Source organism: Astatotilapia calliptera, chromosome 12, assembly GCF_964374335.1.
Source record: "Astatotilapia calliptera chromosome 12, fAstCal68.1, whole genome shotgun sequence".
In the NCBI taxonomy this organism is placed as follows: domain Eukaryota; kingdom Metazoa; phylum Chordata; class Actinopteri; order Cichliformes; family Cichlidae; genus Astatotilapia; species Astatotilapia calliptera.
The window spans coordinates 16,751,741-16,770,467 of record NC_137433.1 but is presented as its reverse complement, the minus strand read 5'-3'; the positions used below and the strand labels follow the sequence as shown (position 1 = coordinate 16,770,467).

At 38.7% G+C, this 18,727-nt stretch overlaps 2 protein-coding genes and 1 long non-coding RNA gene across 3 annotated transcripts; 2 read left to right on the top strand and 1 right to left on the bottom strand.

Moving 5' to 3' along the window:
* The first annotated feature begins 52 nt into the window (after window positions 1-52).
* On the top strand, window positions 53-3,965 carry c12h9orf85 (chromosome 12 C9orf85 homolog). The gene is made up of 4 exons (XM_026188811.2): window positions 53-260; window positions 1,152-1,258; window positions 1,636-1,749; window positions 3,151-3,965. Exons 1-4 carry the CDS (start codon window positions 159-161, stop codon window positions 3,392-3,394), a joined length of 567 nt encoding a protein of 188 aa, XP_026044596.2. The 5' UTR covers window positions 53-158; the 3' UTR covers window positions 3,395-3,965.
* A 3,923-nt stretch (window positions 3,966-7,888) lies between these two features.
* On the bottom strand, window positions 7,889-9,341 carry LOC145419426 (uncharacterized). The gene is made up of 2 exons (XR_013900811.1): window positions 8,897-9,341; window positions 7,889-8,821 (listed from the first exon to the last, which is right to left on the bottom strand). It is a non-coding gene; the product is annotated as an uncharacterized LOC145419426 (long non-coding RNA).
* A 139-nt stretch (window positions 9,342-9,480) lies between these two features.
* gda (guanine deaminase) lies at window positions 9,481-18,552 on the top strand. Its single transcript, XM_026186629.2, has 14 exons — window positions 9,481-9,756; window positions 10,277-10,365; window positions 10,544-10,715; window positions 10,923-11,010; window positions 12,778-12,883; window positions 13,856-13,883; window positions 13,976-14,083; window positions 14,284-14,391; window positions 14,492-14,589; window positions 14,709-14,776; window positions 15,261-15,407; window positions 15,585-15,703; window positions 15,806-15,833; window positions 16,952-18,552. The coding sequence occupies exons 1-14, from the start codon at window positions 9,496-9,498 to the stop codon at window positions 17,014-17,016; spliced, it is 1,485 nt and encodes a 494-aa protein (XP_026042414.2). The 5' UTR covers window positions 9,481-9,495; the 3' UTR covers window positions 17,017-18,552.
* Window positions 18,553-18,727: the final 175 nt, after the last annotated feature.

Sequence of the window (18,727 nt, the reverse complement as noted above, 5' to 3'; positions counted from 1 at the left end):
GTTTATTAAAATAACACATTTTTCTTTCCTTTTTTACGTAGTCCTCAATGACGTTTCATGACGCGTTCTTACTTCTTCCGGGTTAGTGCTCTTGCTCGGCGGCATGGTGCTTAGTTTGTGTATCTGTGTAACGTGTGTGGCTAAAAAGGTTTAATAACATGAGTTCTCAGAGAGGTAATACATCTCGATCGCGGGGCCAGAAGCATCAAAACACAACTGCGTTTAAAAACGACAAGTACGGGGCGACTACACAAGTGAAGGTGTGTCAACTTTGCTGAGCTAAGTTATTTAGCCTTGTATTGCATTTTGCATTTGGGCCATTTTATCAATCTTCAGAATATTTTCGGCTAGCCCATTTCAGATTTTTCTAAAGGTTTTATGGTCCAAAGTTTGGACGTGTGTGTGCTGTGAATTTTTTTTCTTCGTGTATCAAATACTTTTCAAGATATTTGAAAACTTGAGGTGTCCTACCATGAATTTAATTTCGAAAAGTATTCTGTGTGTTTAATTTTGCATTAATGTGAAACACAATTATATCTAATAAATGTTCAGAAATTACCTGAATAGTCTGAAGACTTCAATGTGAAGTTTTTATTAGCGTTCTTGAATGAGTCTTGAATTTATTATTTTATTTTATTATTCTTAGTTTTTCTATGTTATAACTAGTCAATACATTCTGATACATGGTAAGAAAGTAAGAAAGGCTAGTGAAAGTTTCTGACTTTTATCTTTAATAGTTTTTGAGATACTCGTGTGTCACGTCATTTTACCATAGTGCAAAAAAAAAAAAAAAATAATAAAGTTGTGTATGTGTGTGTAGCTATACTTGTACAGAAACGATTATATAAACTAACTATGCACAACAAAATTTGTAGGTAAATCTTCAAACAGAATGGTGATTTGAGACAGAGTGGTCTTATTGCTTAATTAATGCTTCCAATAAGTGTTAATTAAGGAAAGTTAAACTTATTCACAATATTCATTTATTTGAGAAAGGCTGAGACTGTAGGGAGTTTGTACTTTTTTCTTCCTGTCATTTCTGCCAGTGATAAATCATTTCCTGTGAAAACTTGTTTATAGCTCTTGCTTTGTTAAACACACATAATATTTGAACATCTCTATTGTCTTTGCTTCTCTAATCTCAATTGTAGAAGGCAAATTCAAAGATCCATGATGGGCTTTGTCAACGCTGTAAAGGTGTTCTTGAGTGGAAAGTTAAGTACAACAAATACAAGCCACTAACACAGCCTAGAAAATGGTAAGTATACATAAGTATTGCAGACTTTGATTTCAGTACGCAGGGCTAGGGGCAAATTCTTACAGCTGCTCATGAAAATGCACATCAAGTAACAACAAAGCAGTCGGTGAATTGAAGAGTTTATTTCAGTTTATCAGCTTCTTTTTTTTACCTGTGCAAAAAATGAAACTACACCACAAACATTCTTTGCTTATTTCATATCGTGCATGATTTTAGCCATCTCATTTTTTCATAGTGGCAGACTTTGAAAATTAGCCACTAAATATTTTATCTCCACTGCTTAGAAGAATTTTCCCAACACATGGATATATTGTTTTAAGTGGCAAGTTAAATACATTGGTCTTAATAACTGATTGTTTTTTGGGGTTTTTTTGCAGTGTCAAGTGCTCCCAAAAGACAATAAAAGATGCGTATCACATCATTTGTAAGCCCTGCTCTCTTCAGCAAGAGATCTGCTGCAAGTGTGGGAAGAAGGAGGAGATTGTTATTCCGTAAGAGGATAAGTTTGCGTGTGTTTTGTCCTTATATACATTAATGTACAAAGTACGAACTCACCCATCATTTCTTCATATTTTGCTTCCAAGGTGCCAGAGCTTTGTCCTCCGCTCAAAACCTGTTTAAAAAAGGTCTTGAGCAATAGTTCCTCAGGCTTTCAGAAAGTCTTTCATAGTTTTTCTTTGAACATTGGCTGCTTTGTCCACTCATTTCCAGTTCAGTCCTTGTACCTGAGCATTTTTTTTTTAGGATTTTTTCTTTGTTAAGCCACTTAATACTGACCTATGAAATCATTCAAGCTTAACCCCCCCCCCCCCCCCCCCCCAAAAAAAAACAAAAAACAAAAAAACACTGCTAACCCAAAGGAATAAACCAGTGTCACATCTCCATTTAACAGATATTCAACAAACAACAAATTGTATGTTTAGGCGTTTTGTTCCCATTTCCTTAGCTGAAGCTTTGAAAGTGCCAAAGAGAAAACTGACAGCCAAAAGAAAAAAACCCAAGAAATCTTGCATATGGTGTGCAGTATGTCTTTAAGAAATTTGACGAAATTAAACAAAAGAAGAAGTGCCAGGCCTAAAAACAAAAAAATATCTACAGCAGATGAACAGTATCTAAAAATGATGTTCTTAAGAAATGGGGAAAAAAATTCAGCGAAGATCTGACACAGGACCTGTGAGATGCATCTGTTGTGTTCACTGAGGCGTCATTACAAATGCTCTCAGTGGAAGGGTGGTTGTCAAAAAGCCATTCTTAAGGAATAAGGAAAGGCTGAGGTATGCCACATTACACAAAAACTGGACTGAAAATCAGTGGCAACGGGTCTGATGGAGTGATGAAACCAAAGTTTTTGGTTCAAATCATCAATCAAGCTGTGTGGGATCATCTTGTCAGAGAAAAGGCAGCTGACATCCAAAGAAGAGCTTTCAATTTTCAATGTTCTGAGAAAATCAAATTTGATGACACCAGTTAATTTTTTTTCCTTTCACACTGGCAACAAGTTTTTAAAATGAACATGAATTACAGGAGTTTCGACATGTGTTAGATTCCTAAAGAGACGGGATAACACCGAAGTGATTTAAGCAAATGTATTTTCATCTTTTATCACTGACAAGCACATACACATAATACTGTAACTACTGTAAGTCTGCCACCTTGTGGAGAATAAGATACATTGTAGCCAATACTTGACCCTGAACATCATTTCATGGGCTTCTCATATTTTTAAGCATTGCTTTTGGCATCTAAATGCTTCCACTAAGTGTTAATTAAGGAAAGGTAATTTCCTGTAGCTTGTTGAGTTACTGACTTTGTGACAACACAATACTGGAAGATTTGGATTGTTGGTGCAAAGTTAAACAACAGTTCTTATATCTTTTTTCTTCACCGTGTAGGGTGAACTCACATCTGGAGCAAAACGAGCAAGAAGTTGATGAACAGAGAAAGAAGGGATGTCGACGAAGGAAGACAGACATGGATGGTTTGGACAGTGATGATGATTATGATGATGATGAAGATGACTTTGATGACTGTGAAGAGGAGGAAGATAAAGATTTAGACGAGGACTCTGCAGCAAAAAAGCCACAGAGAAAATCTGCTGTGCTGCCGGACCTGTCGCCAATCAATATTGAAGATTAAACACAATAAGAGTTCTTTTCAAACCTGTGTAACAAATGGGATTTTTTGGGGCAAAATACAGTATCGGGTTTGTTGCAGAAGCTCTCTTAGATTAATATATGGCAATAAGCCGATGCTGCCTGCTTGAATGCAGAGCATGAAAAAGGAAGTCAGGTGGTGAAATGCACAAAAACTGCCAGATGACATCAGAGGGAGCAACGTAATTTTTCTTTTTAACTGAGTCGGTGTACTTTCTAAAGAATCTTTAGTTCTGTAAATTGTTTAAACTGCCATAAATAATGTTTTATAGCCTTTCATGCATTTTGCAAACATTTTGCAATAAATCACACTGGTTAGTAATGTGTTTGCAGTGTTCAGCTTTATGCCGCTGCTGAGCAGTTAGTACACCGAGAGATGTTCCTAATATTTTGGCTGTTGATGTTTATAGGTTTGGCTATCGGCTATCATAAACTGAAATGTATCCAAGACGCACTGTATATGTTTTTAGTTAAGTAGCACCAATTATTGCCGTTTTTTATTTGATTTTCTTTTGTTTTATTTGTGTTTAAATATTAAAATCTTCAGAATATCACTGATTCTTCTAAAATGTACAATCACATAAATGTAATACAGCAGTTTTTCCTCAGACTAACTTTAGAAACACTGAAAATCTTGATGTTGCTGAATTTGAAAGGAGGATATCTTGAACATTTTGATTACAACTCACATTAGTAAACTCACAAATTATGAAAGGCTCTTGGTGTGAGGAAAGCTAGAACCTCTACTACACATTTAAACATTTATCATATTCTATACAAACATTCACCAGTGTCATCTGCTTTTTGTACATACACTCATGAGACACTTTATTACGTATATCTCGTCAGCACTGAGTTGGACCCCTTACGCTGGAAACATTCCCCAAAGATTTTGGTCCATACTGGCCTGATGGCTGCAGATTTTTCAGCTACAAATCTATGTGATGAATCTCCCGTTTCACCACATCCCAGAGCTGCTCTACGGGATTGAAATCTGCTGATAAGTTAAGCCAATTTGAGTGCAGTGAACTCGTCATTTGCCAAAACATAGTATGCCAAAAAGATACCTCTGTTACACCAACAACGACCAGAAATGTTGATCTAAGGCAGAATGGTTGCATGCTTTCATATTGTCTGTGCCAAGTATCACCCTACTGTCTGAATGTTGCAGAAGAAATGAATCATCAAACAAGGGAACATTTTTCCAATCTTCTATTGTTCAATTTTGGCGGCTCTAAGCAATTTATATCCTCAGTGTCCTGTTTTTACAGGCACTGGGTGTGGACTTCTATTGCTGTAGGCCATCTGTTTCAAGGTTGAACATGTTATGCGTTCAGAGATGTCCTTCTGCATACCTCAGGTTGTAATAAATTGTTATTTGTTGCCTTCCTATCTGATTGGTTTTGCAGGAAAATCCCAGCAGATCAGTAGTTTCTGGAACACTCAGACCAGCCTATCTGGGACCAACAACCATGCCATGTTCAGAGTCGCTTAAATCGACGTTCTTTCCGTTTCTAATGCTCGGTTTGAACGTCAGCAAGTTGTCTTGACCACGTCTACATGCCTAACTGAGTTGGTGTAATGTGATTGGCTGGGTAGATATTTGTCTTAACGAGTGGTTGCATTAACAAAAAGGCTCGTAAGTTTGTTTGATGAGAACTGTTACACATACACTCATTTTGTTTCTGTAGTGTGAAATCTTTAAGCCGACTTTCCGTTACTGAATAACCTGGAGTTACTTGAAAGCAGGTCTTTTTGTGCGTGCTGGCATCATCTAAAATTAACATGTGTTGTAATTTATCATGTGGGCTTCATACATTTAAAAGCACGTGGTGATGTTTCAAATACTAATTCCTCATTAAAAAATGAGTCATTGTAATAAAGGACAAGAGTGGGTGACCACATCACTGGGCTCCAAGGGTTCCCTGGAAAATTTGTGTCACATGCCTTTGTTCTGCTTATATACTCATGACTGAGAATTTAAAAAAAAAAAAAAGCCTAATTTGATGCTGACACATAATTTTTTCCAACTAAAGAGCTTCCAGAAATACATTAATAACTGGATGAGGTAACAGCATCATCATGAGACCCGCTGATTTTCATTTAAGTTTAATGCAGTGCAAACCAACAATGCCAGTTCAAGGTTGCCACACATAAACTCCACAAAGAAGTGGCTGTATTAATAAAGGAAGAGAAATTGAATATGTGTTTTTGAAGGTGTAACATCTAATATTTTTATACTGTTAACCGATCTGTTGTTGCCTCACATGTCATGTTGTCACCGTCTGGCTAGCAGACCGTGGGGGTGTAGGGAAGGAGGACCCAGGCGCGGTGCTCTGTGTGTAAACAGTGCGTTTATTTACAGTGTATGAAACTAAACAACAATAAATCCCCGTGCTTTCCCTAGACTCCCGTGTCGTGTCTTCTCCCAGTGTTTGTGCTCTCCGCTCCCCTGTCTCAGCACTCCCCATGATGGCTGCTGTCTGGCACTCCACACCTCTCGTGGAGTCTAATGGAATGATCCCGCGTCGTTGGGAGCTCCAAGACTCTCCTAAGTAGCTCCCCCGACAAGGCCTGATCAGCAGCAGGTGTGTGGCTTCGGGTGTGGCCAGACCGTCAGCAGGGCCACACCCACCAGGCCAGAAGGCGCCCGCCGAAACACATATACATACACACACACACACGCAAACAGGGAGAAGGACAGCAACACCAAATATACATACAATAATAATAATATAATTCATAACTGTTCAGGGATCCTGGGTCGCTCAGACCCAGGACCCTGACACATGTTATTATAATTGTCTTGCAAATTATAAATAGAAATCTATAGTTTAGCAAAATATTTTTGATATTATTACTAATATATTACCTACTTTTACTTTTTATTTACCTTATTAATGCTTTATTATTTTCAATAACCAGTTGCTTATTACCTTGGTATTGAGAAAACAGTAGTAAATGTTTAATGGGAGCGAAGCCTCTACAGCCTTTGTCAAACATGGGCAAACTACAGTGGAAAAGAGTAACGGGTCATATCCTATATTATTTAAACCACATTTTTTGTATGTTTATATATAAAAGAAGGGATAGTTCAGATACTTTCGTGCATAATAAAGAACACATAGATCCACTTTTTAATCCTCTGCGTTACGGATGTGGTCAGAAGCTTGCATCCACCCATCATAGGCATGAAAGTCATGGTATGTTGGCCAGATGAGACAAAGATTTAACTGTCTGGCCACAATAACAAAAGAAATGTTTGGAGCCGTAAAAGTGAGGCTTTCAAACGTAAAAATACTGTACCAGCTGTCAAGCATGGTGGTAGTAGTGTCATGCTCCTGGGCCGTTTTGGTATCGGCTGTACCGTATGTTGCACAAAGTGAATTGAATAATGAAGAAGGAGGACAGTGACCCCAAGCACACGTCAAGCTTGGTTTTGAAAATGGATAAAGCAGGCTAACATTAAACTTCTGGAATGGCCTTCCCAAAGTCTCGAACTCAACTCTATTGAAAAAGTATGGACTATGCCTAAAAGCTGAGTCTGTGCCAGGAAACCAACCAATTTAAATGTACTCTGTCAAGAGGAGTGATCAAGTCTTCAACCAGAATTATGCCAGATATTTATTGATGGCTACCAAAAAGCATCTAGGTGAGATGCAACTTACTAAATGACATTTGACCAAATATTTGTGGGGATGTATGTATAATTGAGCCTGTATGTGTACTTTTGAAAATCTATAATAAATTCAAGTTTGTGCCAGGAGTTCTTGGTAAAAAAAAAAAAAAAGGAAAAAAAAGTATGTTGTAGATCATTCCACCCTGGAAAGGGAACAGTAATGATGAATGCCTGTAAACATCTGACCAGAGCTGTGGGTTGATTGGGGTGGCTGCAGCTCAGGTAGACCAGGTCATTCTACTGATGAAGGTTAGTGGTTCGATCCTTGGCTCCTCCTGTCTCCATGCCAAGTATCCTTGGGCAAGATACTAACTCCAAGTTGCTGATTGTTGGGAAGCACTAAAAGCTTAGAAGAAAGTGATTGGGTGAATGCGACATGTTGTACAGTATAGAGCGCTTTGAGTACTCCAGGAGAGTAGAAAAGCGCTATATAGTTGATAGTTCTGTTTCTGGGGTCATCAAATGTATCTAATTAATACAACTTTTGTATTTGTCGGAAATTATAGGCTGTATTTTTTCAAATGAAAGACTAATTTTAAAGACTGTTTCACCTCTGATTGCTTATACAGGGAGTGCAGAATTATTTAATCAAGTTGTATTTTTGAGGAATAATTTTATTATTGAACAACAACCATGTTCTCAATGAACCCAAAAAACTCATTAATATCAAAGCTGAATGTTTTTGGAAGTAGTTTTTAGTTTGTTTTTAGTTTTAGCTATTTTAGGGGGATATCTGTGTGTGCAGGTGACTATTACTGTGCATAATTATTAGGCAACTTAGCAAAAAACAAATATATACCCATTTCAATTATTTATTTTTACCAGTGAAACCAATATAACATCTCCACATTCACAAATATACATTTCTGACATTCAAAAACAAAACAAAAACAAATCAGCGACCAATATAGCCACCTTTCTTTGCAAGGACACTCAAAAGCCTGCCATCCATGGATTCTGTCAGTGTTTTGATCTGTTCACCATCAATATTGCGTGCAGCAGCAACCACAGCCTCCCAGACACTGTTCAGAGAGGTGTACTGTTTTCCCTCCTTGTAAATCTCACATTTGATGATGGACCACAGGTTCTCAATGGGGTTCAGATCAGGTGAACAAGGAGGCCATGTCATTAGTTTTTCTTCTTTTATACCCTTTCTTGCCAGCCATGCTGTGGAGTACTTGGATGCGTGTGATGGAGCATTGTCCTGCATGAAAATCATGTTTTTCTTGAAGGATGCAGACTTCTTCCTGTACCACTGCTTGAAGAAGGTGTCTTCCAGAAACTGGCAGTAGGACTGGGAGTTGAACTTGACTCCATCCTCAACCCGAAAAGGCCCCACAAGCTCATCTTTGATGATACCAGCCCAAACCAGTACTCCACTTGCTGGCGTCTGAGTCGGACTGGAGCTCTCTGCCCTTTACCAATCCAGCCACGGGCCCATCCATCTGGCCCATCAAGACTCACTCTCATTTCATCAGTCCATAAAACCTTAGAAAATCAGTCTTGAGATATTTCTTGGCCCAGTCTTGACGTTTCAGCTTGTGTGTCTTGTTCAGTGGTGGTCGTCTTTCAGCCTTTCTTACCTTGGCCATGTCTCTGAGTATTGCACACCTTGTGCTTTTGGGCACTCCAGTGATGTTGCAGCTCTGAAATATGGCCAAACTGGTGGCAAGTGGCATCTTGGCAGCTGCACGCTTGACTTTTCTCAGTTCATGGGCAGTTATTTTGCGCCTTGGTTTTTCCACACGCTTCTTGCGACCCTGTTGACTATTTTGAATGAAACGCTTGATTGTTCGATGATCACGCTTCAGAAGCTTTGCAATTTTGAGACTGCTGCATCCCTCTGTAAGATATCTCACTATTTTTGACTTTTCTGAGCCCGTCAAGTCCTTCTTTTGACCCATTTTGCCAAAGGAAAGGACGTTGCCTAATAATTATGCACACCTGATATAGGGTGTTGATGTCATTAGACCACACCCCTTCTCATTACAGAGATGCACATCACCTAATATGCTTAATTGGTGGTAGGCTTTCGAGCCTATACAGCTTGGAGTACGACAACATGCATGAAGAGGATGATGTGGACAAAATACTCATTTGCCTAATAATTCTGCACTCCCTGTATATATGCTTACGTCTAAATTTGCGCAAAAGAAACGACGGAAAGTGCGAGCTTTTTCTGTCTTTTGCGCTGATTTCTGAGTGGTCATGTTTCTTTTTAGAAACCTTGACCACTACAAAGTTTACTATTCAGCAGAAAGCATTGACTCGTGGATAACTTTGATACTTTGCATTACGCACCTCATACTAAGCCAGGATAACAAAGGCAAAACATGAAATTCATCCTTAAGCTTATCAGATCACACGTTACAAGTGTTATAACATATAGACGGGACGATCCCGACATGCACACCCTGTCCTCTCATTGGCTGCTCAAGACCTCTGCCGTCAGGTGGTGTTTGGCACTGGCAGAGGACAAATACCCCACTCGATCCCGCTGTATCTCACTGCTGCACCGCGACTTACATGGAGAAGAAATGGCGAACTCCGACCGAGCCGACACTGCAATAGCCTTCGTCTACAGGGGCACGTTTGTCCACTCGACTCAGCAAACGGCGCTACAGATCCTGAAAGATGCGCTCCTGGGAGTGGATGCACAGGGAAAGGTTTGTGGAATTCCAGAATACATTGTTTGCGTTTTACATTTGATAAATATCTTGATGACTATTTTTTAACTGACAAAGGGGTAAATCAGGCTTTAGGGCGTAAATCTGGTATAACAGGCTAGGCTATTTTAATTTTCTCATATAATTAGCTGTTGCTGAGCAACTTTGGCAGCATGGCCAACAGTAAACCCCCTGGTACAGAACACTTTATATTATAAATAGACGCCTACAGTGCACCTGCCTGATTACAACGTGTCTAATTAAAAAAAAAGATATATAACTTTTAATATGAATTTTTTTTAATCCATAATAGATTCTGGTCTCGGTTGTTGTGGACAAAGGAATATGTTTGTAAACTGTTGATGAAAATACATTTTAAGCAAACGTATTAAAAATATACAGCTGTCTATTTTCTTCCAAAGCCTCCCCCTAAGCTCTCAGTTCTCTCAGCTTGCTTAATTACAAACACCTTTCTGCATGTATGCTTTTAACCCCGGTCTAATTTACATTCTGCGGTCAGATTGCTTTTATTAGGGAAGGCAAGGAGTTAGAAAAACTGTCCCAGACCTTTGGATTCAAAACATCTGACATCACTCAGCTGGCACAACAGTAAGTTTATTATATAATCTTGATGTCATTATAGTAAATCAGAGCTTGCTTGCATTATATTGTCACACATATAGATATAAAGAAAATGGATGGATAGATGGATGCTCATCTTGTATTGGAAGAAAGTGATTTCTTTCATATGTCATAAAGCAGTTTTTTTTGGCTTGCTTCATTCTAGTGAGTTCTTCATGCCAGGACTTGTAGATACCCACATCCATGCATCACAGTACAGCTACGCTGGCACCGCATTGGACATGCCGTTACTGCAGTGGCTTAATGCTTACACCTTTCCTGTGGAGTCATGCTTCAAGGACTTGGAGTTCGCCCGCAAGGTCTACACTCAAATAGTGGTGAGTTTGCCAACATCAAGAGACAAGTGACTTTGGACACTTATTTCTTGATGTGAAACTTGGAACATTTGCATCAGTTCAAAGTTGTTGATTAAAGACATTCAACAAGCCAAAAAAGAAATCGGATTGTGACTCAGCCTGTGAGTTAAGGGTCTCAGAAGTGTTGATTTGGTCTTAATCCTGTGATATGATCCCTGTGCTTTACAGAGAAGAACTCTGAGAAATGGAACAACGACTGCATGCTACTTTGCTACGATTCACACTGAAGCTTCTCTTTTGCTGGGCCAGATTGCAAGTAAGATGTCTTATACTAAAACACATGCACAAACACACACTTTGAGCTGAATGTTTATTTTGAAGCATTACAGTAGGCCTCTTAATTCTTTAAATGTATATCACATTTGTTTTTTATGTGTAATAAGCTACGATGATATTTTTAAATTTTCCATAATTTAAGATGACAAGATAAGGAAGCGGACTTTACTGAAGGCTGTGCTAATAATATAAAAGTGCCTAAAAATCATCAGAATACTAGTTTGTCTCACTTCTTTACAATCATCATCATGTGCAGTATGTTATGATGCTTTGACTCAGACTCAGTTATTTAATTTTTTTCTTGCCTTTCTTCACTCTAACGATATGTTTCATAAACACTGCAGAGAAATGGTCCTTCACCTTTATACCCTAGCTTTATCTTGTTCCTGTCATATTATATAACACTGAACACACACGCACATGAATTTGTAATGATGTAACCGCAACGCATCAAACCCTGTTATTGGCAACTTTACAGAGTCATTTTGTGCAATCAGGGGCATTGAACTCTTAACTTTGAACTCTGAACTGTTGAACAGAGGCATGTGCTTGTGTATAGGCAAGTTGGAGTATTTCCAAACCGTACATTTAACATGAGAAAAGCTTAAGAATATACTTGCAACAAACCAATTTGTTCAGTCCAGGTTCAAGCTCGGATACAGCGATATAGTTTTTCCGACAGATCAGACACAAAATGTTTTATCATAGCTGGACCACATAATTTTAGAGTTATGAAACCACACCTGACAACAGAGGTGTAGATCTGAGATTTGTAGTGACTAGCCTATCAAGCTACACCCTAAAGCATGCCACAATGTGTAATATTGTTCTCCGTAATTGAGAGGGCCATTTATTAAAAGAACATCATGTTCTGTTGTATGGGCTTGAAACTTGTGATCGAGAACATAAACAAACTAGGCAAATGTTTACTGAGGTCATATATCAAGTGAGCAGTAGCGTCATCATCCCATAGAAGTCATTCACTTCACTTTACAGGGGGAAATAGAAATTTTTCCATCTTATATACACAGATAATAAACAAGCAAAGACGAGACACACCTAGAAAGCTTAAATCACGTGTGGGCATGTCCATGGATGAAAAATAATGCAGCTGTCTAACGATGGGATGTAAAAGAAAGTGCAGTTTTTCAACCGTCTTACATCCTAACTTCTGTAACCTGATCACCTGAGGATTTTACAGCACAATAATCTGTTTAACAAAGCATTTTTTAATGGTTGCAAACAGTACATCTCTGGGATAAACTCAGCCTGGTAGCAGGAGTATTCCTAATTATTTCACTTAGCTGCCTCCGTATCAGGCCTCTGGTGTCGTGCTAACTGAACGACTGACCTAAACTATCTTTAGTCCTATCAAAACAAAAAGCCATATTATTGCAAGCGGTGCTGCTGAACCTGTTTAGCACTAAAATGCACTAACTTCCACATTACACAATATTTATTTAGAAAATGGCTCTGCATGCATTTATATCAGATGACTGGCATAAGGAGTTAGAACAAGATTTTACTCTGACATGTGTAGGGCCTTTCAAGGACACACAGGTGACATTACGGAGGCTGTTTATTATATGTGAGCATCGCAACTGCACAAATACTCTTCATTTAACATGAGTTGACAATGACTGAGCTTTGTCCTCAAAAATCTAATTAAATCAAATACTCAGTAACAGCTTTGAAAGGATGAATGTTTACTTATGTTCCTGTTTACTCACTGATGCCTTTCTTGCAGATGACTTTGGACAGCGTGCTTTGGTTGGCAAGGTGTGCATGGACAGGAACGATTGTGTGAAACATTACAAAGAGACCTTGCAGGACTCTCAAGACGAGACCTGTCGGTAGGTATTAGATGCTTAATACCGTAAAGCAGATGTTGTGTTACAATGTTCTTTCAATGTAAAGATATTCCATGACAGAACAGGTTTGGTTACTTTGTAATTATTTAGTCTGGATCGTAAAAGAGGCAGTTAAGCTTTAAGCCTTTATGTCAGAGACCCTGATACAGATTTTTCCAGATTGATGCCAAATGTGTTACAAATTTTTTTTTTTTTTTGTGGGAGTTAATCTGATATCATAGACAGACATGTCAACACTATATGGTAAAAAGAAATACTTTTTCAGTAGTGGAAAAGAACAGTGAAGGTATCACCTGTTTGGTTGTAATTGTGGTCAAAAGTCAACATAAACTCATGGGCTTGGCTGCCATGGTCTTTTTTAACTGATTGTTTTCTGTGGTGGAATGATTGTACAGCACACATCTTTGAGTGTAAAAGCCAAGAATAGGTTCCAAAAGTTTAGATTTACATGGGATTTTCAGTAATCAACACAGCGTCAAAATATTACATACGGTTTCAAATATATAAATACAATTAGCAAGTTGCACCTCAACCATAGTCTTCTGGCATGATTCTGGCTGAATATTTGACCAACTGGTAGAGTTCCTGTGTTTCCTGCACAAACTCTGCTTTTGAGCGTAGTCCACAAATTCTCAATGGGGTTGAGGTCGGAGCTTTAAGAAAACCAGAACCTTAATGTAAGGGATGCTCCCTTATGGCATAACCTTGAATCTAATTCTACTTAGGATCTTTCCCTGAATTAAAATTTTAAGGTCCCAATTTAACAGAATCACACATGAAAACAAAATATATGACATTAAATCACACAAATATGCCAGTTGTGCTTCAGTACACATGATTACCAGCAGATCTGTTCTCAGCACAAGTTTCAGTTGCAAAAATAGATAATTTTTGATATCAGTAAATGTATCTGCCACAGATAAATAAACTACATTGTTAATTTGCTCTCTGAAGGTTCATTAAAGAGCTTCTGGAGAAAAAGGTAAGATTCTTTAATACAATAAACAGGACTTTTCAAAGATATTAGAAAAAATACGTTTTCTGATAGTCTCTCCTTCCGTCCTCTGAGGGCAGTACCCTTTAGTGAAGCCTGTGGTGACTCCCCGTTTCGCTCCATCCTGCACAGGAGCGTTGCTCGAGCAGCTGGGAGAAATCGCTAAAAATAACAACCTGCACATTCAGGTGAGTCAAACTAGGCTATGTCTGCAGGAGACTTGTATTCCAAAGAGACAATGTAATGTTGGGACGATGAGGTAAAATGCACACATACATGTTTGGCGTAATGCAGCAACTGTGCTGCCACTCAATCTGAATGCTAGAGCTTTTGTCAGAGGTTTTCTTAAGCTATCACTTGAATATCTGATGTGTTTCTTCATTGTCAGAGTCATATCAGTGAAACTCATGAGGAAGTAAAGCTTGTAAAGGAGCTGTTTCCCGAATCAGAGTCTTACACAGATGTCTATCGCAAACACAACCTGCTAACTGACAAGGTTAGTACACTCCTGCCTGCACACGATCAGACATTTTTACACAAAACATTATATAAATACTTACAACCACTGACACTATTAATGATGGGGTGATTCACAGACAGTGATGGCCCACGGGTGCCACCTCAGTGATGAAGAGTTGGCTCTGTTCAGAGAGACTGGAGCCTCTTTGTCCCACTGTCCCAATTCCAACTTTTCGTAAGTACTTTATGGTTTCTAGAACCATATCTGACCAAGAGCCATGAAATAAAGTCTATGAAGTTTTACATAATGAATGAGTTTGATTGTCATCTCTCTCTCTCTCACCATCTATCCAGGTTGTGCAGTGGAGTGTTAAATGTCCGCAACGTCCTGAAACACAAAGTAAAGTTGGGGCTGGGAACAGGTGGGAGAGCAGAGCAAGTGTGAACACAGTTTTAATTTTGCAAACAGACCAATTCACACCATAAGGAAGTCATAAAATGATGTGTGATGATTAAGCTTTTGTAAACTCTGGCCCACACTAGTGCACATTGTTATTAATTAACTAATCTTCAGCAACAATCACTTTAAAGTTTTATTATACAACTGGGAGCTTCAGAATCCAGGTCAGCTTAAAGGTGTGAAGTTAAGCTCAAAGTTGATAAAACTTTTGATTTAATAGATGCTTTTGCTGCAGCACGAAGTGGTGGGGAATAATAAGGAAAAGATCCAGGAATCAGTGATGTCACACACTAACACTAGAATGGTGCCACAGCAAATGTTCAAAACGTTTTTACGATTATAGGGAAAACCTGACAACGCCGTCCTGGAAATCCTGACAAACCAAGTGGCTGCTTTTCATATTTTTTCATTGCCCTGTCCTGTCTGTGTCTGTGGTGCTGTACCAGATGTGGCTGGAGGCTACTCCGCCTCTATGCTTGATGCTGTGAGGAGAGCTCTGGATGCATCTAAAGTCTTGACCATCCAGGACCCAAAATACAAAACACTCAGTTTTGAGGAGGTGTTCAGAATAGCCACACTGGGAGGCAGTCAGGGTAAGCCATTCAAAACTAGAAGTTCTTTAGTAAACATTATGATTAGCACTATTATGATAACAGAAATAGTAATAGGCATGTGCTCAGTAGCTATGTAGTCATATATCTCATCTTTTTGATGAACTAACTGTCCCCACATTAAGAAACTGTTTATTTATGATGCCTGTCTTTCTGTAGCCTTGTCCTTAGATGACCAAACAGGGAACTTTGAAGTTGGCAAAGACTTTGATGCCCTGAGGATTAATGTAGCTGCTGAGGGTGGGCCTATCGATCTCATCCAGGACGAGGAACCAAAGGTTGGTCTAAATTGGTTGAAATGAATGAATTAAAGCAAAACAAACTAACTAAATAAACTCTAATTGGAGTCTCACAATAATCTATAATATCTTGAATTTCAGATTCTTTTGGAAAAATTCTTGAATTTGGGTGAGTGTCACTTTCTTTTTGCTCCAGAAAATCTCAGTTTAATGTGACTTTGATGTGTTACGAGTAGGGATGGGTATCGTTTACGTTTTATCCGATACCGGTGCCAAACCGGTACTTTTGAAACGGTGCCGGTGCTTAAAGAATGGAGAACACAAAATTGGTCCAAAAACCTCTCATGTTCAGCTGGTTTTTTTTTGTTTTTTTTTGTAAAAAGATAACAATGTGTGCCTTTTCTGCAGCTATGGGGCATATATGGTGTCACTCTTGGCTGGAAGCAGTGCTTAATCAATGGAAAAAACACAAACTTTGTCCAAAAACTTCTCGTGTTTAACTGTTTTCCACTTTTTCTTTGGTCATTTTAGCCTTTTTGGCCAGGGTGAAGGGAGTATCTGCCATCAAACAAGAAGACAGCTGCATGTAGCTATGGTGGTGTTTGCTAGTTCACCTTACGTGCATTAATGTAATAAGTGGTTAGCCTACTCAGCGTAAATTACACACAAACAACATTAAGCTACTCACGCAAAGAACGGCTGCTGCTGCATCATCATCCTCATCATTTCTGCTACACTGGCAGGGCTAGGGGCCATACTCTACTCTTCGGGTTCTCTGGGGATGTTGCAAACTCCGAATCCGATAACAGGCACCACACCCGCAGTAGATGTGCACGGTGTGAGGTCTCGCAGCAAGCTATCAAATACAGCGCATTTCTCGGCTTTAAAAAAAAAAAAAAACGCTATGCGTCGCCAGGTGTTTCATCGGATTTGAGGAGTTACCTCCTTTGACAGTATCAGCTTAAAGCACTTGTTGCAGGCTGCTGAGTTTGCATATTTTGCTGTGAAGTACAGACAGACTTTGACCGCTTCGCCTTGGGGCATTTTTAATCTGTAGCTCTGCTCTAAAAGAACGTACGTACCTGGGCCCGCCTACTATCCTCGGAAACGTAAAATGATTGGCTAGAATCTAAAGTGTTTCACAGCTCAGGAAAAAAAGCACCGAAATGTTCGCTGCTTTTCGGTCTGGTTACTACCGTTTATGTCAGATGGCACCGGATACCGGTACCCATCCCTAGTTACGAGCCATTTGCTTTATGCTTATCTCCCTTTCTTTTTCTGTGTCAGGTGATGATCGTAACATCGTGGAGGTGTTTGTAGCTGGCAGGAGGGTGGTGCCGATCACAGAATAAATACAACTGTACCTGTCTCACAGCCTAAAATACAGGTCCAGGATATCCAACACGACAGAAATCAACCCTGTGCCTGCAAAAGAGACAAAATTGAATTAATCAGAGCATAAAACAGAGACTGTATTTCAATTCACACAAGCCCAGTGGTAACCTGAGCTGGAATACAGTCTGCTGCATGAGTCTTTAAACATAACTGCTACATTGTAAAAAGGAGAATAAGGGATTTAATAACTGAACTTTGCACTTTTTTAGACGGTTGTTGCCAGAAGAGAGCCAGGTGTGTGTCATTTTTGCCTACTACTAATGCACCACCACTCTGATTAACAAAGCACTTTTTTAAATCTTCCATTTGTTCACAAAGTCATCATGCTTATTATTTAAACTTCTTCCTTAATTTTTTTTTTTTTTTAAATCCTGGAGAAGTTTTAAATACTAGTTTTCTATTGCGGGTTGATGTTTCAGTGTCACAATTGTCCACGAAGTTTTGTGCTTGTGATTTAAAGATGCTCAGTGTGCCACTGCAGTGCCTGACCCGATTATCTTCAGTGGTTGATGCTCCAATTTTTAATGCTTGTGCAGCTAAAGCATCCTTTGTGATCCAAAAACTGGAACTGACTCGACTTCTGATTATAAAATACCAAATAGCACATGATTATACAACCCCAATTCCAAAAATCCTCATCCCCTCTTCTTTTAGCAGCAATCCATAAACGTTTAGAAAGTGAGGAGACAGATTTCTGGACTTCTTGAGGAAGAATGTTGTCATATATTGGCCTGAGCATTGTAGCTCCTCAACAGTCCTGGGTCTTCTTTGCTGTATTTTCCATTTCATAATATGCCTGTACTGCAGGCAGGCCACCACCCAGATTCTTCTACTATGAAACCATGCTGTTTCTTTTTAGTACCACTTACCTTTCCAGCCTTTTCTTGTCCTCTGCTCACTGTTTTGAGACGTGCTGCTGATGTCATATTCATAATCAACCAAGATTTATTCATAAAATCGTACATTTTCTCATTTTAAACATTTGATATGTTTTCTGTATTTTATTGTAATTTAAATATGGGTTTTTACATAGAGTCCCATCTTTTTGGGAACTGGGGTTTTGCTGCTTAATAGAAAGCTCTTAACTGAGGTCTTACATTTTAAATTGTGAGACTTTTTCTATACATATATACGATAAAATGAAACATTTCCAAACTTTTTTGTTACTAACTTACCTGGTGGTCATACAAATCCATAGTCAGCTTTAATTCACTGAGAATATTTTCAGTGTGTCAGTGCTGCCAGTTATAGTTCAAACAGACTATGTATAGGTTACTGTAACAGACTTTTTCAGCTGTTAGGGAATGAAGAGAATAATAATTTTAACTTATTGCATAATATGTATTAGCTTTAATACTTGTATTTAAGACAAGTCTAATTTTTTTAACTGCTAATTTTTTATCGCACTGTAATAAAAGTCAAGTCTTGCAAACTTGCTCGTCTTTGATGTGTGACATCATCTGTGATTGAAATAAAGAATGACGCCAAGATTGTATTGATTTCTTTTGATATTTAATTTGCAGTTATCAATTTATTTTTTGTGGAATAAAAAAAATACACACTGGCCCTTCTTTCCAGCAAAACAGGCAGCTTACACATCCTTCAATTAGCAATTTTATACAGTCTGGGAGAGACAGCCTGGAGACATGAAGCTGGCTGTAGTGGCAT